The sequence below is a fragment of the Dermacentor albipictus genome, chromosome 1 (genome assembly GCF_038994185.2).
Source record: "Dermacentor albipictus isolate Rhodes 1998 colony chromosome 1, USDA_Dalb.pri_finalv2, whole genome shotgun sequence".
Lineage (NCBI taxonomy): Eukaryota > Metazoa > Arthropoda > Arachnida > Ixodida > Ixodidae > Dermacentor > Dermacentor albipictus.
The window spans coordinates 170,663,567-170,689,132 of record NC_091821.1 but is presented as its reverse complement, the minus strand read 5'-3'; the positions used below and the strand labels follow the sequence as shown (position 1 = coordinate 170,689,132).

Genomic DNA, 25,566 nt, shown 5'->3' with positions numbered 1-25,566 from the left:
GACTTTCACGCTAAGGACGAGCACGCAAGGTTCGTGGATGCGGCAGAATACCAGGGAGACAGCGCGGCGTTCGTAGCTACCCTCATCGAGGCGTCGTCCGGCGCGACGAGGGCAGCGGCGAGCTTACGGGTCCGCGAGGCGTGTCAGGCGGAGGAGGTGGCCATTGCCCTGGCCATTGCCGACCCCGGGTGCCAGACGGTGTTGTGCGATTCGCGAAGTGCAGTGCGGATATATGAAAAGGGCAAAGTGTGTGGTGAGGCTGTGGGCGTTCTGTGCTCGGCTGACCTGCAACGAGAGAATAGGTATGTTAGAATCAAGTAGTTCCCGGCGCACGCGGGCAACGATGCGTTGGAGAAGCTCTATACCCACAACGAGACGGCACACGCAGTGGCGCGAGGCTAACCAGCCGCGCCGCTGCAACCGACCGTCCAACGTGGTGTAGTGCCAAGGACCGTATGACGACGTTCAACGAACTTACACAGTTCCACCGCCTGGCTCGAAGGACTTTCCCACCCCCGCACCCGGGGCTGAGCCGTGCGGAGGCGGTGTTGTTCAGACAATTGCAAACTGGTTCCTTACCCACCCCAGTGTTAATGAATCACCTGTACCCGAAATTATATTTGAGGGATGTGTGTCGCGTGTGCCATCGGAAGAGGGCCACCCTGATGCACATCCTATGGGATTGCACCAAGTTCCCCGACGAAGCTTCGATATGTACAACGATTCCGCCGCGACTCGCGGCTGCGGCGGAATGCCACGACCACGAAAGCCAAACCTGGGCCGTCCAGCAGGTCTCGGCGGCTCTTGAAAGACAAATATTAATATTAATGTTAATATTATCGACTCACTAAAATTTTCATCTTCCCGCGGTATCGATGGAATTAATTCGAAAGTCTTAAAGAATACTAAACATGTTTGCAGTCTTATTCTTTCCCTCATTTTTCAACAGTCGCTTGATACAGGCACAGTTCCACATGACTGGCGAATTGGGAAGGTCATTCCGGTTTTCAAGAAAGGTGACAGATCATCCCCAGGTAATTACCGACCCATTTCGTTAACCAGTGTATGCTCTAAGATCATGGAACACGTCATTTACTCTAATGTTGCCACATTCCTAACATCGGCCAACTTTTTTCATCCAAACCAACACGGATTCCGGAAAGACCACTCATGCGAAACCCAATTAGCTTTGTTCCTGCATGACATTCATTCCTATCTTGACCGCAATATCCCAATTGATGCGCTATTTCTAGATTTCGAGAAAGCTTTCGATAAAGTACCCCATTCCCGCCTTTTGCTTAAAATGTCCTTGTTAAACATTCATCCTAGTGTCTTGAACTGGATTCGAAGCTTTTTAACTGACCGCATGCAATCTGTCTCCGCTAATGGCTTCTCATCATCCTACTCACACGTTCTTTCAGGAGTACCTCAAGGCACGGTTCTTGGCCCCTTGCTCTTTCTAATATACATTAACGACTTGCCTTCCACAGTAACATCTAGTATCCGCCTTTTCGCGGATGATTGCGTACTCTACCGCCCCATAACTAACGCCGAGGATGCCTACATCCTCCAAAATGACCTGGATAACATACAGCAGTGGTGCACTAAATGGCTAATGTCCCTAAATATTACAAAGACCGCACAAATTTCTTTTCACCGCCGCCGAAATTATACTGCGCCTACTTATAAAATTAACGATACTACTATTATTTCCACTAACTCTTTTAAGTATCTTGGCATTAACCTTGCTAGTGACGTAACATGGTCTTGCCACATTAACCACATAATAAATTCATCTAATCGAGCAGTTGGGTATCTCCGACGTAACCTCCGCATGACACCTTCTTCCTTAAAATTACTAGCTTATAAAACATTTGTACGACCTAAACTTGAATACGCTTGCGCAATATTTGACCCCCATCAGTCTAGCCTTATCTCAGCCCTTGAATCTGTTCAGAATCGTGCCACTCGCTTTATTCTTTCAAACTACTCTCGATACTCTAGCATATCCGCCTTGAAGTTGCAACTAAAACTTCCTTCTCTCGCTTCCCGTCGCCGAATTACACGTCTCTGCCTTTATCACAGGTTTGTCCATTGCTCGCCCCGTGACAGCAACCTCATCCTACCAGTACGTCGAACACCCCGCACAGGCCATCGAAACAGCGTCATCCCGCATCGTTCCCGAACAACTACATTTCAGAAATCATTTTTTGTCCACACAGCTCGCGACTGGAATTACCTTCCCTGTCACTTAGCACAAATCCCTGATCCAGTCCATTTCAAGACTGCCATCGAGGAAGCCATGTCATCGTCATGATTCTCATGTAACATTCATTGTTAACCGCCGTTCTTGCGCCCACCCCTCATGTAATGTCCCGCCAGGGACCCTTGAGGTTCAAATAAATAAATAAATAAACCGACCGAACGTTGCCCCTCAGGGTGACCGACCGTGGGAGTAACATGCGCTGGGGTTGAGTAGAGACCACCCGATGAGAAGACGTCAAGGCACGAGTCACGGCGCCATTTAGTCATCGTTTCCTTCTGCAGGCGACTAAATGAAGTTGTTTCTCTCTCTCTCTCTCCTCAGAGTGATGTTATGAACGTTTATTACGACGTAGTTCGAATTCCTTCAATTTGTCTGGTATGAATTCTTGTGGAACCCACAAAATTGTCCGCATCTTTGCACAATACTGTAACTACTTTTCGCGGTAGCAATGTATTCGCTATTGTATGTAAACCAACAAGGCAGCTTTTTACAAACATGTTACGGTGCTGCATAACGGATGTCTTATTTATTACCCCGTGCTGCATAATTAGGCAATCTTGCAGCCATGTACTCTTCAGCAAACGTTTCCTAAATATTCTCGAGGGGAATGTAATTACCGCAGCAGCGGCGACGGTCGCGCTGCAGGCGTCCCATTACCATCGTATTATTACGTATTTGCCAACGAAAGTCATTTGCAGATGCATGGAAGCTAAATTAATCCCCTTTTCGTCCGTAGTCTGTTATGCTGTGTATTGGCAGTATTAGTTCAGCATTTAGATTAACTCTAGTTTATTTCACTATGATAGATTGACATTCGTGCGCTACATATAGTAGCGCACATACGTGCTGCTGACAGTTGATTATCTATTTACGACTCTATATACATATGATGCCCTTGTTACGCGGTTGGTGGTACGATGCGTTATTTTTTACCTTTCGTTTCAGTCTATGCGATGTTGTCACCTGCGATTTAATGTTTCTTTGTGACCACAACCCACTGTTAATTGATTGTCTTTTAAATGTTACGTGAAAATGTGGTTCTCGGTTATTATTCTTTGCGTTCTTGTTCATAATACAAGCAGCCAAATTAAGGTGATGACAGCCGCACCTATATACCAGACAGGCCCCACTATACTTCTGACCGTAATGTTACTTAATTACATTGACTCACTGGCAAAAATGGCAATCTTTTGCCTACTTGCAATACGGAGGAAAGATATAGAAAAAAAAAGCTTCAGCCGTTTTGTTTCATCGAATGATTTGATGCCCGTTCCCGGGTATACGGTGCATGCGGACACTCTTAGAACTGAGGTGAAACAGCGCGAAAAAGACGAGGACACAAGGAAACAAATACCACAGACAAGCGCTGACTGCCAACTGGAAGTTTATTTGAAAATCACCGGACATTTATAGCTTTCATCAGCATAGGCATGCGCACATCATTCACAAAAACATCTGCAAATCATCATTTTAATCTTTCTTCCAGAAATGTTATTTCTTTTCCCGACAAGGCAAGAGAGGGAGTGCTCACACATTTATCGCCTTCCTTTCTTATATGAAAGGCCTCTATTATCTCCCTTTCCTTCTTGCTCTTTCCTTTCCCTATGAATTTAGTCTTTTCAAATAAGGGGGTGCATCGACACTTGTTACAGTGTCCAGCTAAATGACTCCCATAGCCATTCTTTAGGTTAGTGCTGTGTTGACGAGCTCTTTCATTGAAGCACTGTCCCGTTTGACCTATATAAGATTTCCCACAGCTTAGCGGTATTTGATAGATGACATTGCTCCTGCACTCAGTGAAACGTGTTTTATGATTAGTGGTGCACAAGTGCCTTTCGCGCTTGTTCATGCGATTGCATATCGAGGACAACTTGCACGGGGCACTGAAAACCAAATTAATATTATGTCTATTAGAAACTTTCTTCAGATTGTGAGACAGCTTGTGTAGGTATGGCACCACTTGCACTAGTCTTTTGTCTTTGTTTTTTTCTCTTGGGAAGCATCGGAACTTCTTTTCTCTTTCTGCAAAATGGCTTCGCATACTGAAGTGATCACAGAACTGGGAAAGCCTGCGTTCTGTAGTCGCGATATCTGATTTAAAAAACTATGATCGCACTCATGCTCACATGACTTACTAAGTGCTGCCTTAATGCACGTTGTCGCTAAGCCTCTCTTAATCAATTTAGAGTGTGCGCTGTCGTAACGCAACAAAGTTTTCTTAGATCTGGGATGATATCGCCAGCATACGTGCTCGTCCAAAGAAAAACAGAGGTTAATATCTAGAAACTGAATACGGTTGTTAATTGGCAATTCATACGTGAACTTAAGTCCTCCCGATGAGTTGATGAACAGGTTCAAAATTTCTTCGACCGCGTCATGAAAATGCATACAGGAATCTTTCTTCATAACAATTAAGTAGTCGTCAACATATCTAAACACTCGCGTTACAGGCATGTCAAACAACTTAACAGAAATTACATTGTCAACCGAGGATAAAAAAATGTCACATAAAATGGGGGCGATGGCTGATCCTATACAGATGCCAGTACGTTGGATGTAAAATTGGCCATCATAATTAACAGCAGTCGAATGAAGATAAAAGTCTAAAAGCGCTAAAAAATTGTCGCTGTTGACACATACAGAATTCTGAAAATTAACTTCCCCGAAATCTTCTATCCTATCGCGCACAGCGCACATCAAACCATCTCGCGGCACAGAATAATACAAGTCCTCTACATCTACTGAAAATGCGGTTAGTGCGGTTCCCTGGTCTTCATTTATGGCCGAGATAACTTCTTCCGAGCTTCTTACCAGGAAAGGGTCATTTACCTGCAACATCTTGAGATGTCCTTGCAGAACTTTTCCTACATGACATTGCCATGACGTCTTCTCGGACACAATAACCCTGAAAGGGTTATTGTGTCCGAGAAGACGTCATGGCAAATTTCGTCATGGCAAATTTCTGGTTCATAAGAAAACCTTATGAACCAGAAATCCATGCAAGCTATTATTAAGAATTTCAAAGCTGTTCCCTTCGACCCGAAAAAGCAAAAGAAGGCCGCCCTGAAGTTACTCAAAGACTTGCACCTAGACTCGCTACGGCAGCTTGTGAACAAAGCGGAGACGGATTTCCTTGATGTTTTCTTCACTTGCAAGACACACAAGCCTGAACACCCTTTCAGGGTTATTGTGTCCGAGAAGACGTCATGGCAATGTCATGTAGGAAAAGTTCTGCAAGGACATCTCAAGATGTTGCAGGTAAATGACCCTTTCCTGGTAAGAAGCTCGGAAGAAGTTATCTCGGCCATAAATGAAGACCAGGGAACCGCACTAACCGCATTTTCAGTAGATGTAGAGGACTTGTATTATTCTGTGCCGCGAGATGGTTTGATGTGCGCTGTGCGCGATAGGATAGAAGATTTCGGGGAAGTTAATTTTCAGAATTCTGTATGTGTCAACAGCGACAATTTTTTAGCGCTTTTAGACTTTTATCTTCATTCGACTGCTGTTAATTATGATGGCCAATTTTACATCCAACGTACTGGCATCTGTATAGGATCAGCCATCGCCCCCATTTTATGTGACATTTTTTTATCCTCGGTTGACAATGTAATTTCTGTTAAGTTGTTTGACATGCCTGTAACGCGAGTGTTTAGATATGTTGACGACTACTTAATTGTTATGAAGAAAGATTCCTGTATGCATTTTCATGACGCGGTCGAAGAAATTTTGAACCTGTTCATCAACTCATCGGGAGGACTTAAGTTCACGTATGAATTGCCAATTAACAACCGTATTCAGTTTCTAGATATTAACCTCTGTTTTTCTTTGGACGAGCACGTATGCTGGCGATATCATCCCAGATCTAAGAAAACTTTGTTGCGTTACGACAGCGCACACTCTAAATTGATTAAGAGAGGCTTAGCGACAACGTGCATTAAGGCAGCACTTAGTAAGTCATGTGAGCATGAGTGCGATCATAGTTTTTTAAATCAGATATCGCGACTACAGAACGCAGGCTTTCCCAGTTCTGTGATCACTTCAGTATGCGAAGCCATTTTGCAGAAAGAGAAAAGAAGTTCCGATGCTTCCCAAGAGAAAAAAACAAAGACAAAAGACTAGTGCAAGTGGTGCCATACCTACACAAGCTGTCTCACAATCTGAAGAAAGTTTCTAATAGACATAATATTAATTTGGTTTTCAGTGCCCCGTGCAAGTTGTCCTCGATATGCAATCGCATGAACAAGCGCGAAAGGCACTTGTGCACCACTAATCATAAAACACGTTTCACTGAGTGCAGGAGCAATGTCATCTATCAAATACCGCTAAGCTGTGGGAAATCTTATATAGGTCAAACGGGACAGTGCTTCAATGAAAGAGCTCGTCAACACAGCACTAACCTAAAGAATGGCTATGGGAGTCATTTAGCTGGACACTGTAACAAGTGTCGATGCACCCCCTTATTTGAAAAGACTAAATTCATAGGGAAAGGAAAGAGCAAGAAGGAAAGGGAGATAATAGAGGCCTTTCATATAAGAAAGGAAGGCGATAAATGTGTGAGCACTCCCTCTCTTGCCTTGTCGGGAAAAGAAATAACATTTCTGGAAGAAAGATTAAAATGATGATTTGCAGATGTTTTTGTGAATGATGTGCGCATGCCTATGCTGATGAAAGCTATAAATGTCCGGTGATTTTCAAATAAACTTCCAGTTGGCAGTCAGCGCTTGTCTGTGGTATTTGTTTCCTTGTGTCCTCGTCTTTTTCGCGCTGTTTCACCTCAGTTCTAAGTATGAACCAACTAGCCCTCATCAAGATCTTACTGACACTCTTAGTTCGGTTTCAGGGTGCCTTTACCCAGAAACTGCTACCGAGCAGCGTGGTTTTCCTGTCTTTTATATACTATAAGCGCAAGACGTGATTTATGTGGTTCCGTATCTTCCGATGAGCGTCGAATTCCCGTGAACGCGGGCGTTCGCCTCGCTGTGCGGACGATGCGGTTGCGTGAGTCGTGGGCCCAAGGCCGGGTTTTGTCATCCGGGCTGCGCACATTGTGGGGCCCTGTATGTTGTACCGTTAGTTGGCATCCAGCAGAGGGTGGTCGGCGAACACCACTCATGCGCTAGAGACGACAGCGCAGCTACAACTTTATTTTTCTTTAATTATCGTCGCTAGAGATACATCACTTGGACTGAATACACCAATGGACCTGACAGAAATCTACGGGAGGAGCGTGTGCACCAGCGCTATACATCACATCTGCGCGGACCAGTTGGCATGCGAGGAATAGGCTGAGCTCTTGAAACACGACGATTGTGGCCATAAGTGAAGCAGATCAGCTAAATGCAAGCATATTGCTTTCAGTGATTATGTTGGCAAGTAGTTTACGATGCGACTGTTATTAGTCTGCAAATACGAATAATCAGTGACATTGTCGCTAGCGCTATTTGTCATATTAAAGATTATGCATAAATATATCAATAATATGTATTAAGCGGCCTGCGTCTTTGTTCTTGGACATCGCGAAGCAATCAATTTTCAGGTTGGGTGATTCGTTCCCTGGGCAGGAGCTCCGCTTTTGTGCTTTGCACAAGGTTGCTGTAGTTTGAAGTGGGTTATAGTCCAGTTTTCTGAATAGGTGTGGCTGCTCAATTGTTTGGAGGCCTCAATTTTGTACTTTTCTAAAGGCCAGATTACGATACTACCGTCTTTGTCTGCTGGTTTTATGACAATATAATTTCTTTCCGTGAGTGCTTTAAAAATTTGGCGCTGAGTGGGGGACAAATTATTGCGTTTGCGGCAATGCTGCGTTGATTCTAGAATTTGCTTTGAGATTAGCTTTATGTATAAATCAAGGTCTGGGCGCTGTTCGGCTTCCGGTTTCCACGTGCTAGGTGGTCTAAGAGAGCCTCTATCCTGTTATCTTACGTCTGGCCTATCGAAAAAGAATTCCTTGATGCGCATGCGCCTTGAAAACTCTGTTATGTCTGTGGCGTTCGTACTCATTTACTGCGTTGTTCGTGGGACAAAACGTCCCGCGTTCCACCGGGTAGCATGCCGCCCATCTCGGTGCAATAAGGTTCGCTGCAGTCGCCCATTACGTCAGGTGAAGTGTGCACAATAAATTAGCCAGTTATTTATAGAGGTGCACCAATATCGGCTTTTCGAATATGAATCGATTATGAATAGTGAATATTGAATAGGGAATTGAATATCGAATAGTCAAATGCAGACCCACGTATTTACCGCAGGAATATTTATTTCGCTATATTTAACTACCACGCCTGTGCTTATTGTGCAAGAAAGAGAGCTAAATTTCAGGAGTAATTGATCAATCAGGGGCAACTAACAGTCACTAAGCACGCTACACTTATAGCCTCTCAGCAACTTTATATTCTCATTGCCAACAAACCTTTCAAGAAAGAATGGCTGATGTGTGACTAGGGGTGCTATAATGTAATGCCATTCCAAACGTTTTATATTCCATTTCTGCAATCATCCCTCCACAAATTGTCAAACATTTTGGGCTACCCCCACTACCCCTTTCTGTCACGCGATGTCACGAAAATTGCGAGAACGTGTTCACAATGATTATGCATCATTAGACCGAACAAAAGAAAAATAAGTATTTCTGATTCTACACATTTTCGCCATTACCCTACGCTATTGGTCAAAAGTTTTCTGGCTATGCCGACTTCGCTTTTATGCCACTCGACGTCACAAACCGTGAAAACTGACCACGTTAAAGTGACGTGTACGCATTAAGGATGCTTTAATATGCCGAACAAAACTGAACTTTTATCGGAATAGCTGGAGGCTGCCCCGTTCCAAAAGGAATAGAAGGCATCTGGGGCACCATAATGTAAAACTATTCCAAACTTTTCTATTCCAATTCTGCAATCAGCCCTCCGCGATTGGTCAAAAACTTTTTTGGACCACCCTTACTTCACCTGTCTGGCACGTGCCGTAACGAAAACCGTGATAGCTCCCCATCTGATATGACGTGACCCACTGATTAGTCATGATTTCACCGAACAAAAGACGAATTGTTATTTCTGATTCGACGTCTTTTCGCCAGTAGCCCTCGGCTATTAGTGAAAAGTTTTCGGGCTGCACCTATGCTTCACCTGCCTGTCACGCGAAGTCACAAAACCACAAAATCTCACCGCGTCAAAGTGACGTGTACACGTTAAATATGCATTAATATGCCGAACAAAACTGAATTTACTTCTGCATAGCCGGAGGCTTCCCCGATCCAAAAGGAATAAAAGATGGCTGCCGCCGATCGCTCAGGCACTCGCACCTGCCGGACAGCATGGGTTTATTTGCGTGTAATAAAACTTCTTGCGTGACCGTGTAACGTTTTCGAGCGCTTTCGGCATGTTTGCGACCTCGTACTGCCAACTCTTCTTTGCTGAGGATCCGCTTTAGCGGCATTCTTAACCTTCCGTTGCATGCCACCGCGATTGTCGACGAGCCACCGCAAGCTAAGTAAGGGAAAGCGGACCAATCGCAGACGCCGGCACCACCCTCTTCATCCAGTTATCGATTTTCAATGCATTGGATCGGCCCCATTGAACCCCTCTCCAGTTGAGCGTGCTCCTCGCCACTCGTCAGCCAATTAGATAAGACGAGCCGCTCAGTGTAGGCCATGCTATTCGTTTTTCAAGCAAATAAAAGTGGCCTCCTGTGAACGAGGAGAGCGTTTTATTGGTCTGTTCGTACAACCCTGTGGGTGACCGCCCGATGCTTGCGTCGGCGGTTACGCAAATTTGACGTCAAGAGATTGGAATAAAAATATAATGGAATAGTTTTACGTTTTAGGGCCCCTGCTCACCGATCGCTCTGTCACTGGCTACTCACAGCTGCCTGGTAGAACGGATTTATTTAGCTATAAGAAAACTTTTAGCATGGCACTATAACGTTGTCAAGCTCTTTCGACACGTTCTGCCGAGCGACACGATCACTCTGCCAACTCTTTTTACCTGAGGATTTGTTATAGCGGAATTTTTAGCTTTCCGTCGCACGCCACCGCGATTTTTGGTCAGCCACAGCAACCTAGGGGCAAGGGGAAGCGGGCCAATCCGAGATGCCGGCACCACACTCCTCATCAGGTTATCTGCTTTCCCTGCGCTAGCTCGACCCCACCGATACCCTCTCCAGTTATGCATGCTCCTCGCCTCTTTTCAGCCAATTAGATAAGAAAAATCTGTCAAAGTAGGCAATTCTATTCGCTTTGAAAGCAAACAAAAGTTACCTCCTATAAACGAGGAGATCGCTTGATTGGGCGGTCCAAACAATTCTGCGGGTCGCCGCCCGATGCTTACGTCGGCGGTTACGTAAAATTGACATCAGGAGATTGGAATAAAAACAGATTGGAATAGTGTTACGTTATGGAGCCCTAGCTTACCACAAACGCTAAATAAATGGTGGCCAAAAAAGATTAGCGGCTGTGAAAAAATAAAATTAAAAAGCTGCTAAAGGAATTCTGCATCCTTGACACACTTAAAAGTGCTACATTTCCACGAAAACACATGTTGTAGAGTGACAGATAAAACTAGTACATAGCTGGACTGTCAAAGCACTAAATAATAGACTACAAGCAAAAATCTGAGGTGTTTATGTAGGCTTCCGATGCGAAGCGGAAAGCTGAGCTTGTACTTCCAATCTTGTTTCTTCATTGCTTAAAAAATATTGCCTTTGTCTCATTTCTGATAACGTGTAATACTTCCTTTAGCAAGAGGAGAACAGAAACCAGACTTTAACGTTTCGCTTTAGCATACGGCTTTTACATTCGGTGATATATGGGGTTAGCATCGAATATTCTAAAATCCCGGATAGTTCATTTTCGAATACGAATAGTTACCGTGTAGTATTTGATTCGTATCCGAAACCTTGAATATTCACCTACCCGCACTTATTTCACTCAGTCTCTCTTGAATCCATGTCAAATAAACGTTTGTTTTCTTGTTGAGCGTGCTTTTCTTGCTACATTGTGAGTGGTACGGTGCGCAACCTTCACATCGAAGCAGTCTGTACAACAAAGGATTTTGGAGGTCTCAAGCACATCGTTATAAAGGTGTTTGACTGCACACTTTTAAACTTTACTTTGTAACAGTGCTATAAAAAATTTAGTGCTCTTCCATTCCACTCTGTGAATAAGGATAACCAACGAAGCTGTATTTGGATGACTATATTGACTACTATATTGATTGACATGGTTATGGCTATATTGATTGAATAAAGTCACATACATCTAACTTCGTGGTTGTTATCGTCTTTGTTTTGTCTCATTCGTTAACACAGTGATCATAGCTTTTTGGTCGCTGTGGTACACGGTGATCGGCTGTAGTGCTATGCTAGGCACGTTCTTGCCAAAGGTTTAATCTATGCAAGGCAGGTGACACGGGGTCGGCACACTGACGTCCGTGTAGCACCCAATTCCATACCGTTTCAACGGGAAGGATACAATCCACTTGCCGTCGGGGCGCACTAGGTCGACGTTAAGGTCGACGATTGGTGGGTACACCATTGCGTTTTATTATGTTATTCGACCCTCCAATGGGAGCTAAGGAGTGCCGGCACTCTACATTTTATATATGGCCATGAAGATCATGCGTAATAACATGGTCGATGGGATAATAACAATAAAACAACCACCGTGACTGGTAACGTCACGCGGAAGCAGTTGGACGACTATATATATATATACATATATATATATATATATATATATATATATATATATATATATATATATATATATATATATATATATATATATATATATATATATATATATTTCAATTTTACATGGCTCTTGCCCACGGACAGATTTTTTATCAGAGCCTAGCCAGATACAGCTTCGCTGTAAACCAGCAATATTGGAACATCCCCGTGTCGTTTCGAATCAATCATCGAGTTAAATTGGGTGAAAGCACTGCAGCATCACAATTATTGCTGCAGCTTCCTTGTAAATCGTTTTATTCTGTACAAACAATGCCTTTAAATTTGTAAAATTTTCATGGACTATCTATACTAAGAACGTTTCGTGCAATATGGAACATTGATGAATGAAAATTGTCATCCACATGAGCATAGCGTGAAACTACAAAGGAACTTAACACGAGTTTATCAGAAAGATAACTTCGCAAGTTTTGGTCCGGGGATCGAACCTGGGAGCGACATTTTTTGGGGCGTTCGCTCCAGTATCTGAGCTCACCAGGACGCTAAATAGGAAACGGCAGTACTAGAAATATCTGTACCTTTTTTCCCTCCTTTTCGTGTTGTGAAAGAGAGAAGAAAAAATTGATTTAAAGAAAAGAATGCTTCCAAACCAAGTAAGTAAGCTCATGTTAACACGTTCTACCAACAACAAAAAAAATCCATAAAGTGATATATCAGTATCTGGGTGTATACGGCTTCATGAATTATTAGCTTATGTAAAAACCCGTGTGTCATTTCTGCCGCTTACCTTTTGTTTGTTGTGTAAAGCAAGCTGCTGGTGTTCGGTGAACTCCCCTATGCAGCGGCTTCCCCACAGAACCCAGCTCATCCGCGAGTAGGTAACAACCATCGTTGCAACTGGGACTGCGTACGTCAGCACCAAGAAGACGATGTTGTACCTGCAACAAAACAATAGTAGCGCTATAGCTTCACGAGGGGAACAGGTGAAACCATATGCTTACATTGAACCGTCTATAACGCGACGAATATCAGTCTAGCCGATAATTGACAATCTGTTTAAACACAAGCTTCCCGTCCCTCTATACGCCTGAGCTTTGTGTTCGTCGCCGTCTCCTCGCCTTAGCAGACATATTGGGCTACATGATATGGGTCAATCGCTATGTACCACTGGGTACGTGCAGAATAGGCTACTTGGACAACTGCATATCTGCCTATTCTTGGCCAATCCCCCAGAATGGGTATGTTCTACTGTGTCACAATAGGTATAGAAGCATCAAATGCATGTACGTACCTGTCCTACTTCTCTGTGCATGCGCGTTTCATCAACATTGCACCCTCGACAGGCATCATAGCTCTCTTTTGTCTTTGTGGCATAGACAGCCAAAAGCTACAGGCGACGAGGCCATGTGCGTGTCATTCACCATCGCTGCTACCTCGCTAACTCAAACAAGCTTCGAATAACTTAGATTCCAAAACTGCGTTAGACCAGCGGTTCTACTTTCTTCCGTCAATAAAGTTTTGTTTTAATTTTTTATTCAATAAGAATTCTTCAAAATTTACTGCGACAATAGTTACAATCTCTAAACGTTTTCTTTTCTTGTCCGTTCCGTCCGCTATGGTGTACCGTCGTCGTGCCGTCGTCGCCCATGCCTCCTTTACCTTCACCACATCGCCATTCTTAGCCCCACACTCGGCACATGGAGAATAAAAAACAAAATATTGCCCAACCATCATCGCTATAAATTGAAATCATGCAACTGCGACACGAGGTTATATATACTTTGGCTTGTTTGTATCGGATATATTTCACTGCACAGTGCGAAAAACACTGGACCAACCCACAGTGTTCACTCCCACTGCCCGTGGCCAATTTTGTCTGCTCGTTGTACTGTGCTTTCCGCGCGCTGTACAGGGAATTATATCACCTGCAGCAAATGAAAAATGAGGAGCCGGACGCCCTAACGACTGACATGTCATGCAACTTCCTCGCTCGGCTGTTTGAGTGTGGCTTGTGGCGCGCGTGACGTAAGCATGAAGAGTGGTGGCGTTTGTGCATGTACGATGCAGCAGGAGGCTCAAGCAGCATAGTACCTGGCGGGCGTAATGATGCAGTCGTTTGCAGCACGACTTTCAGCGAAGCAATCATTCTAAGCAATCGTTCATACAAAGACAGCGTTGCGCTATCTTATATGTCACTAAGCCAAGTATCGACTTCATGCGGCCACCGCCGTTGTCATCGTGCCGTCATTGTCATGCAACCATCCCATTACTTTTCTTTTACAGCGAATCTGTATACCTTTACCGTCCAAGGAAATTTTCGTGTCGTTGTTGTAAGCAAAAAACTGCCCGTACGTGGGCCAATCCCGGAGATAGTACAAAGCCGGGCCGACCCACGGCGGAGGTGAAGCAGGCGTTAAGGTGACCCCATGCATGGGCCGATCCCGCTGATTGTGCAATGCCAGGCCGACCCGCGGCAGAGGTGGAGCAGGCGCTGAGCACTCCCCATACGTGGGCCGATCCCGAAGATAGTGCAATGCCGGGCCTACCCGCGGCGGAGCTGGAGCAGGCGTTAAGCACTCCCCATACGTGGGCCGATCCCGAAGAAAGTACAAATCCGGGCCGACCCGCGGCGGAGTTGAAGCAGGGGTTAAGCTGACCCCATACATGGGCCGATCCCGCAGATTGTGCAATGCCAGGAGGTAGACCAGGCGCTAAGCACTCCCCATACGTGGGCCGATCCCGAAGAAAGTGCAAAGCCGGGCCGACCCGCGGCGGAGGTGAAGCAGGTGTTAAGCACTTCCCATACGTAGGCCGATGCCGAAGAGAGTGCAATGCCGGGCCGACCCGTGGCAGAGGTGCCGTTCGCCATTAAGGGGCCCACAGAGTGGAAGGTCACTGAGATGTTTTTTTTTCGTTTTGTCATCACAGTTAGGAAAGAATGCGCAGGGTCGCTGTAGCTTTGCGCAAAGTTGGGGGCTTTGGGCGAACTCGCTGAAGCAACTGCTGTCGCAGTAGATGAGTTCAGAGAGGGAGGAATATCTGAAGCCTGCTGGCTTTTTTAATTATACTGAGATAAGGCAGGATATATTCCACTGAAGAGTTGCGGTATCCAAATCATAACATTTGAGTTTAATTTGTGGGTTAAAACGGTGGCTGTCTGTGCTTCGCACGAACTTGTGGCTTCTATTCGTGGCCGCGAAAGCACCATGTCGATAAGAAGATAACCCCGAGAATTCGTGCGCACTGATTAACATTTTGGTGCACGTGAAACCATTGCAGGTAGTCAAAATTTATACCAAGGCTTTCCACTAAGGTGTCTCTCGTAACCCAGGTGCAGCTCCGACACGCAACAGACAATCAAAATTGTAATTCAGTCCGCCTAATTCAAGCAAGACAAAGTGTTTACGGGAAGGTAGATGGTCGGTGGGAACAGCTGAACAAGGGACGCCTCATCAGGCAGAAGTCATTTAGTCTCGACAAGGAGATTCATCTGCATAAGGGCCTAATTGCGCATTTAAAAGCACAAAGCCTTCCCTCAATTGCTTCGCCAAACTGGCCACTCGCGTTTACTCCTTTTGTTTTTTACCTCGCCTAAAGCAAGCTGCGATCAGCTCCAGCACGCCAGAGCTGGTGCCGTGGGCCAGTACTTCCATACCACCAACCTTCAGTGCGCTCCTGGTTATGCATGCAACAGGAGTATTTGTAAAGAAATTGTGAGTGTGACCGCTTTGACGTACACTAGAGTTATATAGAGTAATTAAACAAAAGTTTGTATTTTGCAACAACCAAAAAAGATGAATACTACGGGACTCTTCACTTTCTAGATAGAATGAAAAGTAGTCATGATAACAAAGGGGAATCAACGTTTCTTTTCATAAAAATGTGTTTACATAATTGCTTCGCAGTGGCGTTTAAATCATTTAGTACGCATTGACATCATACTAGTACGTGTATAGACTTCTCATGCACTGACATTCATTTCGTCAAGCATGTGAGGTTCAGTATTTATAACACAAGGAATCTGGCTGCACGTACAAAGAAATCCTGCTTCTGCACAGTCGCGCATACCACTCCAGTGCTTGCAGCACGAGCTCTAATACTGTGTGAAGCCCTCCCGAAGAAGAGCGTGCATAGCTGCCTGGTTGCACAGGCGTCTGGCATGTATAACCTGATCCTACTATTGCCTCACTTAAGCTAAACTGTTACTCTTTGTGGTTAGAATACCTGGCTCGCAATATAAAGGTCATTAGCTTGGTAGAAACGCGAGCGCAGCCACTTAATTTTGCATGTATATGTCACGCTGAAACACGAGAAATTTGCTAGCCTCCTGGTTAGCTCTGATGGTAGAGTGACCACACCGAAAAGGCATTGGTCCCGGTCTGATCCCCGGACCAGGACGAATTTCTTTAACTGCGAAGATTTTTTTTTGAGAAGCCCACGTGGGTTTCCTTTGTAGCTTCGTGCTGCAGTGGGGCGTATATACATGATATTCCATTTCATTAACGTTTCTCCACGTATCGTTCTTCCACTGAATTGATTTGCCAGCGCAGGTCTTTATGCCATTTTAGAGGTTTCAGGAATTGATGCCGTTGTTTCAAGGTGACCCTTGCACTATATATTCTCTGGACTCTTTCGTATAATGCGTCAAGAAATCCTCCACGACCCTGCTGCGCTTTCCAAGGACGACTGGGCTCTGCGACAGCCTTTAAATGCGCTGGGAACGCTGTTGTGTATGTTCGCACATGACTTCTTATGCCCCTTTCCTGTTTCCTTTTCTTCTTGCTTCCCCTTCCCCCAATGCAGGGTAGCAACCTGGTTAACCTCCCTGTCTTTAAACCATCTCCTCTCTCAATTTGAACAATGCGTTTTAATGATCGTATCGTACGTTATGAAGTACCTTTGACACAAAAGTTAGACTCAAGTTACCAATGATCTTGTGCTCAGGCGTAATCAGCTACTGAACCAACATTACTTTGCTATAGATAAATCCAGAAGGCTTTTCTTGACGTATGTGGTACCCGAGGCCTCTTCATTTCAGTTTTAGTAAGACAACGAGAAAGAATCAAACGCACGAAAGCTTAACCGCCGCGGTGGCTCATTGGTTGCACGTCGTTCTGGTGCTGCGCGCGACGTGGATGGCTCGATTCCCTGACGCGGCCGCCACATTCCGACTAGAATGCTAACACGCTCGCGTGCTTAGGTTTAGGTGCACATTAAAGTGACCCAGGTATCCAAAATTATGCCGGTGCCCTCCAGTAAATGGCTTCAGTGTTGCTTACTGATGCTAAACCCCATCACTCAATAAATCAACTGACCGAACTTATTTCATTTGCGACTTCGTAACAGTACATAATAACTAATTAAAAAAAACTGGTTTTGTATGGTGTGAGAACGTCCCTAGATACTGTGAAATTGATCGTAGCGTCGCCGCTTAAGCATGGGTAGACATTGGCTGCTCTTTCGGTTTGCCGCTATCGCTCTAGCAGCCAAGTGCGCAGTTACGACCACATCAGTCTCTCGATATCGGCCTACATTTAAGCTACTTTGGCCAAAATAAAGGCCACAAGGATAAGGAAAAATGCAAAAGGTTAAGAAAGACAGAAGATCCACGCCATACGAAGGCGAGATGCACTGCGTCCTTGGGAAAATGACATCCTTCTTTCACTCGCTCTCCTATCCTTCGAAGGAAAAAAAAAGTACACGAAAAAAGTGTGCCTGTCCGTGTACCGGCGTTGGCCCTTCTCTTCGTCATCGGCTGCCCGAAGAACAGTCGCGCTCTCAAGCTCGGCAGATAGGGAAGCGGCGATCTTTCGCTGCGCGCGGGTCATTTGTTTCCCAGAGCGCGGAGCGTGCCACTACGCTGTTTTTCCCATCCGGTCTCTACTCCGGCCGCGCGAGCTGCGGCTCACTCAGAAACTTCCCGACTTGCGACGAGAAAATGAATTCACATCAGTGGGCGCAATGGTACAAAGTACGCCGCTGTTGGTGCGGGTACATTGCCTCACGCAGACAAATGTCATCATGCATATCTTCCTCTTCCCTGTATTCACTCTGTGAATTGGTCTTAAGGGTGAATAATTGTCTGACAATCGAAAGCGCATATCGTGTTGCCGAGCTTGAAGGTTCGAATGAGAGAGAAGGAAAGGCAGGCATAGGATAGCTGGTGGTGGGGGCAAGCAGAAATAAGTGAAGAAAGAATAAGAAGCGATCCGGCACGCACACATAACATGGTTCACTATAATTAAAGGTGGTCGCAAAGCGCAGTCGTCATTAAACAGTGCAACAGGGCTCTGACGGCTTTCTTATGTGTATGGCGGTCGTGTCCACGATCTCAGTACCCTAACTTCAGATTGAATGCTAAAGTGCCGAACATGGGAGCGCCGAGCCGTCAATAAACTCCATGTGTTCAAGACCATCCCGCGCAACTGAAATTAGTATTGCTGAACGTGAGCAATACTAATTTCAGTTGCGCCCGAGGAATCGAGTCCGGGCCACAGCAGCTGTAACCCAACAGGGAGCGAAATGTAAAATCTCCGTTCCCTTAAACTGAGGCCCGTGTTAAAACCTCACGGGCCAAAATTGATCCAGAGTTCTCCTATACGATGTCTCTCATAGCCAACAGAGCAATATTGGGTCGTTAAACTCGATAGATAACTATGTATCTCTCGTATTCTGCATGTCCGTGTGCGGCAACCTCACAGAGGGACTTCTCTGCAATGACACGATGATTACCTCCCTTTCTTTTTTTTTAACTGGCTCCAGCGTTCTGAAAATGTCTGCGATAATTTAAATTCTGGAATTTTAGGTCCAGAAACCATGATACGATAAGGAGGCACGCCATAGTGGGGGACTGCGGATTAGTTTTGGCCACCTATGGTTCTTAAAAAAAGATTATGAGGTTTTACGTGCCAAAACCACTTTCTGATTATGAAGCACGCACCTACGGCTTTTTAACGTGCATCCAATGAACGGTACAGGGACGTTTTTGCATTTTGCTCAAATCGAATGGCAACTGGCGTGGCCAGGACTTGATTATGCGCCCTCGGGCTTACCACTGCAACGCCAAAGCACCTTCGCCACCACGGCGGGCACTTTTGCGGTCCATCATCTCCACCAGTGCAACATCTCTGCCAGTAAAACACGTTTTCCTACACAGATTTTCATTTCTCTTGTATGCATCGTTTGTTTTGTTTTTCACACACATTGGTAAATGCGAAGGACAACGTTTGAAAGCTACAAACGTGGCGAAACTCCTTTTGTACCTTGTACGACACTTAAAAATAAAGGCATCCCGACTAATAACACTTCTTTATTTATTATTGTTTATTGCATTTCTCTCTTTCGAGCAGTTTTGTTCGACTATCTGTCAAAGATAACGCACTTCCGCCCCCTCATTAAGATAACTAGCAAAGGTGCATGATAAAATGCAATGTCCAAGTGCATTCATGTTGCTGCGCAAACGAAGCCAGGTAATAATAAAGTCACATCCACTTAGCTGAAATAGTGAGGCTAGCGCCAGTTTCTAGATATCAATTGTAGTTCCAGTTAGCCTCATCCTGCACTGCAAGGAAGCCTTGTTGGAAACTGTAAACTGGAACGCCAATGTTCTTTGTAGCACTTTTCCTCGAAGCCCGCCTCCAAATTGGTATTAGCTTGAGAACCTTTGCTGAGCCGATATGTTAGCAATACTGCTCCTCCCTTTCCCTTTCCTGCCATGTGCATATATGTTTTTCAAATCAATCAAAGTTTATGATTCCAAAAAAACAAAAATTATTCCAGATATATACAGAGCTCGTAAATAACGCACATATTTATAACCATACAGCATGTGACATACAGTAACGAATTAAAATGCTAATGAGTGAAAGTATGTCAATGATTTATCTCCTCTGCAAGTAGTGCGTAGGTATTGTCTGCCGCTCCAAGAAATTCATCAGATAGAATAGTGATATTTGACACGGGCGCTTTTAAGATATCTATTAGACATAAAAAGGAGACGCGGTGTAGGTGCTCTTCGACAACTCCGAGCAAATTTCCCCATCCACTGCACAATACACACTTTCGCACTGCACATGGTGCCGAATAGTCATTGGTATAAAGTGTTCGACTGTGAACATATGAAAACTTGGTCAATGTGCAGTGGTATTTTCTTATCTCGCTCGGTACTTGCGTGCAAAACATCAGTGTTGTTATGTATTTGAGACGATAAGAGCGTCGTCCCCTGTACACTGTGGTACACGTCGTACTGTGGACCACGTGGTACACTAATGCCCCCCAAAAAAGACGTTCTTCGATGTCAACCACCGGATAGACTCGTATTTTTATATCTGAAAACAATGCAGTAGCCGTCTGCATGTCTTTCGGCATTCGATGTGCGCAGAAAATTTCCATAACAGATGATATCGAGTATGCGCACGTGAGCGCTGAATATAAACGGACGTGTTACACCACTAGCCACAGCTCTGGCGCTTGGAAAGCTCTTCTTAAGCCATGACTTTCAGTGTGCTTGCGTACAGTGTACTCTAGCTCGACGGATCCAAGGATTCGCGAAAAAGACACGACGCTGCTGTGGCGCATGCATAAGTCATCAGGCACAGCACTCACCACAGAAATGTGCGCGCATGTGTCTGCACGACTCTGTTTGAGGGGTGGCACCTAAAAGTATGATGTCTGCGACTCTGGCGGCACGGCTATATATATATATATATATATATATATATATATATATATATATATATATATATATATATATTGTGGGGATCGCACGCGCGTCCCGATATCTCCGGAGCGGCCACGCGGTTATCACGCGATAATCACGTGCTCGCCCGCGGAGGGTAGCTGGGGAGAGGGCACCTTCGCCGCTCCCGCTGCTCTTCGCGCCTGGCCGCGACGCCGCAGCCAAGGCACCCCCGTTCCCTCCTTTCCCTTTCTTGGAACTGGGGAGACTCCTCTCCGCCGCTCGAGGAGAAGCGCTATTCCCCCGACGCATCTTTGTCTCACGGTGGAAGAGCTAGCGAACGGCCGCATCTCAAATCCGCCGCTGAGACCGCCGCACGCCGTCCCCCCTGTTGCGCCCGGCCTTTGTGTGCGACTCACCGCCCCAGGGCCCGAGCGCGGAACCACTTTGGGTGAGCTGAACTCTTATCAGCCTCTTTTGTGGCTCCCACATTGTGCGGTTTGTTTCACCCCAGACGTGCGGAATTCTCCGCCGCTGTGGTTGTGTTTTGTGTTGTATTTGTATGTGTTGTGGCTGTTGTTGTCTGTTGGAATCATTGTACACCAAGGTGAATAAACACCTTAGGTCGAGACTCACCCTGTCCCCACTGGCCTGAACCCGCCGTGGTCGCAACTCACTGCGAACCGCGGGTTAGGGGTCACAGCTCTGACTGCTAGGGCTGCTGCGAAAGTGATAGGGAGCGACTGCCGCTCCGCCGGCGCTGTGCGATCCAGAGAAGGGTCAGGTGCGCACGCGCGAGCCTGAGTAATACCCCTATAATATATATATATATATATATATATATATATATATATATATATATATATATATATATATATATATATATATATATATATATGCATGTGTGGAAAGCGACGACGGAAGACGTACGTCTTCCAAAAAGTTCGTCGTCTCTTCTTTTCTGCATATGTTACGTAGGGTCCTGCGTGCTTAACTGGTAAAGTTGTGTGTGTGTGAGTGCGTGCGTGCGTGCGTGCGTGTGTGCGCGCGTGCGTGCGCGCGTGCGTGCTTTCTCATGAAGCTGTGCAACCCCTTTGATGTACGTCCCCCCTAACATAATGCCTTCGGGCCCTTAAGGTTGAATAAATGGAATGAACTGGAGATGACATGAAAGCTCATTTTTACTACTTTATCAGTAACTGGTTTATTTGCATGTTCACGTCAATTGTATTGCCTGGTCTTCATCCTACGTTTGCTCCTATTTGATCATTTGTTACTCAGCATTTGGTCGCTCTCTTTTTCTCTACATTTCCATCTGCGCGTTTTATACTTGCAGCATGATACAACTCAGTTTCTTTCCTCTTCCCTCGACCCACGTCTTTTCTGTACGATTTTTATCTTTTCAGTCTCCTAATATTGCTCGTATTTCAATCCTCCAAGGAATATCGTTCCTTGTATCCAGTCGACTGAGGCGCTGGGATTGTTGTTTTCTATTATTTTCGCCCGACCTTAATTGTTTTTATTTACAGCATACTGCAGACCCTAACTGGGTCCTAGCAGGAGGGGCAACACAAAAAGAACGACAATAACAACTGCAAAAAGCACAGCAAATTACATTGCAGTAATCAGAATATATAAACAATGACATATAGCAGGAACAGAAAACAATAACTCTGCAACTGTCAATAATTAATTTTGTCCAAGGCATCAATACTGGTTAGTAGATAACCCGCCGTGGTTGCTCAGTGGCTATGGTGTTGGGCTGCTGAGCACGAGGTCGCGGGATCGAATCCCGGCCATGGCGGCCGCATTTCGATGGGTGTGAGATGTGAAAACACCCGTGTACTTAGATTTAGGTCCACGTTAAAGGACCCAGGTGGTCGAAATTTTCAGAGTCCTCCACTATGGCGTGCCTCATAATCAGAAAGTGGTTTTGGCACGTAAAACCCCATAATTACATTTATTGGTTAGTAGATCAGTCGGGAGTGAATTCCATTGAGTGATTGTGCGCGGAAAAAAATAGTATTTAAAAACATTGGCTCTAGCATTGTATGGTGTTAGGGATTCCGCGTTATTATTTCTTGTTAGGCGTGTTGTGGTGGACTTAATAAATGGAGCAGGACTCATGGAGAGTTTGTTATTTTTGATTAAGAATACTAACTTCAATCTTTAAATTTTTCTTCGTATTTCCAGTGTCTGTATGTTATGTTGTGCCATTAGAGTGGTGGGGGAGTCAGTAGAGCGGTATTTGTTAAAGATAAATCGAACAGATTTACGCTGGACCATTTCCAACGCCTAAATGTTATGTTTTGTGTAAGGGTCCCAGAGGGTGCATGCATATTCGAGTTTAGGTCTGATGTTTGAGGTGTAAGCTAAGAGCTTTGCGCTAGTAGGGGCAGCTTTTAATTCGTGCCTGAGGAGGCAAAGTTTCTTAAAAGCTGACGTGCATATGTTTGAGATATGTTTATTCCAACTAAGATTATTGTTATAGTAACACCTAGGTAAGTGTATTCATTAACTTCTTCCAGCGGGTGAGATGGAAGGTTATATGAAAATAATAGGCTACTCTATTTGTTGGAAACTTTCATGAAGACTGTTTTATCATTGTTAAGCTTCATGTCCCATCGATTGCACCAAGAATGAATCTTTCGAAGGTTAGAATTAAGAATGACTTGATCTTCAGAATACCTAATATCATTAAACAATACACAGTCGTCGGCAAAAAACCTAATCTGCACTGGTTTACTAATCATATCAACAATGTCATTTATGTAGATCAAGAAGAGTAATGGTCCCAGCACACTTCCCTGCGTTACGCCAGAAGTGACTAGGAGGTGGCTGGAACAATGAGAATCAGTACTGACGAACTGTGTTCGGTTAGTAAGGTAAGCAGACACCCAGTTAATTATGGAAGAAGAAATCCCAGTAGATTCAAGCTTACATATTAGTTTGTCATGTGGAACCAGGTCAAACGCTTTCTTAAAATCTAGAAATAAAACGTCAATCTGCCCGGACCCGTTTGGTGTATCAGCAAAGCAATGAACTACAAATGTTAGTTGGGTGACTGTTGAAAGTCCCTTTCTAAATCCGTGTTGAAATGGAGATAGAATGTCTCTGTCACTTAGAAAGGTAGTTATATAGGTCGCTACAATGTGCTCAAGAAGTTTACAAGAAGATGTAAGGGATATTGGACGAACATTTGTAACAGATGATGTGATACCTTTCTTAAGTATTGGCACAATCCGCGCAACTCTCCAATCTGAAGGAACGCTGCTAGTTGATAGGCTTGCACGAAAAATTATGACAAGAAATTTGAATATCATTTCACTATAACGCTGCAAGAACATATTTGGAATCCCGTCAGGACCAGGAAACACTTTTGTTTGCAAATTTAACAACATGGAGAACACGCCTGCAGAAGATACAATTCTTGGTTCGGGAGGACATGATGCAGCTGTTTGCCGTATTTGGGAGTTGGATTTCGAAAAAACACTGTAAAAATATGTATTAAAATGTTTAGCAATGCTCGCTTTATCGGTGACAAGAAGGTCATTGCGCATAATTTGGTCGATAGGCTTGTTTTTCTTGGATAAGTGTCTCCAAAACTTCTGCGGAGCGTTTTGAATAAAGCTCGGCAGCGTGTGTTCAAAGTAATGACGTTTTGATTGGCTCACAGCTTGACACAGTGCGAGGCGTGCAGCTGCTACAGCGTTTCAGGAGACACGTGTACGTTTTAATCGCTTTAGTTTTCGTTTAAATGCAAGACCCTACGCGTGATCCAGGGATTTCTTTTGTGCGTTTTCTTTATTATATTGGGAATAACATGTTTTATGCAGCACGTGCAGATTTCTTTAAACTTATGCCATAGTATATGCACGCCATTTCCTTTAATATCGCTAAGGCATAGATCAAAGTAATCAAGCACGCTTTCGTCCTTGGCATGCGAAAAGTCTCTTACACAGACAGGCTTTGCAGGTGGCGAGTAGGAATTTTGGATGCTGCATGAAAAATACACCATATAGTGATCTGAGAGGCCTTTTTCCACCGAGACACGAACATTTTCAATCGATCGGCTGATAAACACTAGGTCAAGTACGGAAGCACAAGTACCCTGTTCACGCGTGGGTTTTGTCACTATCTGTTTAAGGTTATGTGGTAACATAATATCGAAAATGTAATGCGTGCCAGGAGAAAGACCGAAGACTTCGTGGAAAGACCGATGCACATCCTCTTCCCCACCTCCTCACAATGACATCTAACCTTGTCTCATCTTTCTTTTTTTTCAGCATTTCTACTCCCTTCACTCTTCCCTAAACACTCCTTTTATCCTCCCTCAGTTACGAAGACGGGAGGGGGATGAGAAAGAGAGAAGAAAAAAATATAAACGCAGTCAAGAAAAGCAGTTGCTGGCCTGACGAAGGCAATCCTCGTATCGAAACTTTGATTTGAGTGACATCTCTGATCATTTCTAGACAACACTGATTGAGCCGTACTGCTTATGGAAGAACCGTTTTGGCTTGCTCTTTAAATTTAAAATTGTAAACTGTAAAGATTTTCAGCGACTGATCGTTATTTTATTTATTTTTTGCGTATTGGCTTTTACGCTTTTCTGTTACACTCCTAGTATGCTCCTAGCGTCTACAGGCGTCAGGGAACGCATTCACCCAGTCCAATTTCCCTTCGTGGCCAAGATTGGATTTCTGAACTGGAGCCAGGCATTGATCAATGCAAGTTCATTCGTATATGCTTCCTGACAATTGCTACAGTTTTCAGGTATCCAAACCCAGATGTGCCATGAAATACTTTAGTGTCTGGCTTATCACTGTTCCGCAAAGGCATATGTGAGCAAATGTGATACAACGTCGTTGTATTTCGCACCGTATTCGTTAGGCGCATGGCCGGAGAGTTGGCAGGCGATAGAGGCAATGCGTGCTTTTTC

General features: G+C 44.7%; 1 protein-coding gene across 3 annotated transcripts in view; it reads right to left on the bottom strand.

The window, feature by feature from the left end:
• The window catches only part of LOC135905742 (tachykinin-like peptides receptor 86C), a 108,930-nt gene that overhangs the window by 13,270 nt on the left and 70,094 nt on the right, over nucleotides 1-25,566 (bottom strand). For all 3 annotated transcript variants that reach the window (XM_070533940.1, XM_065436757.1, XM_065436758.1), the window contains one exon: nucleotides 12,738-12,888. In XM_070533940.1, coding sequence (XP_070390041.1) covers nucleotides 12,738-12,888 — 151 coding nt within the window. The remainder of the gene's footprint in view (nucleotides 1-12,737; nucleotides 12,889-25,566) is intronic.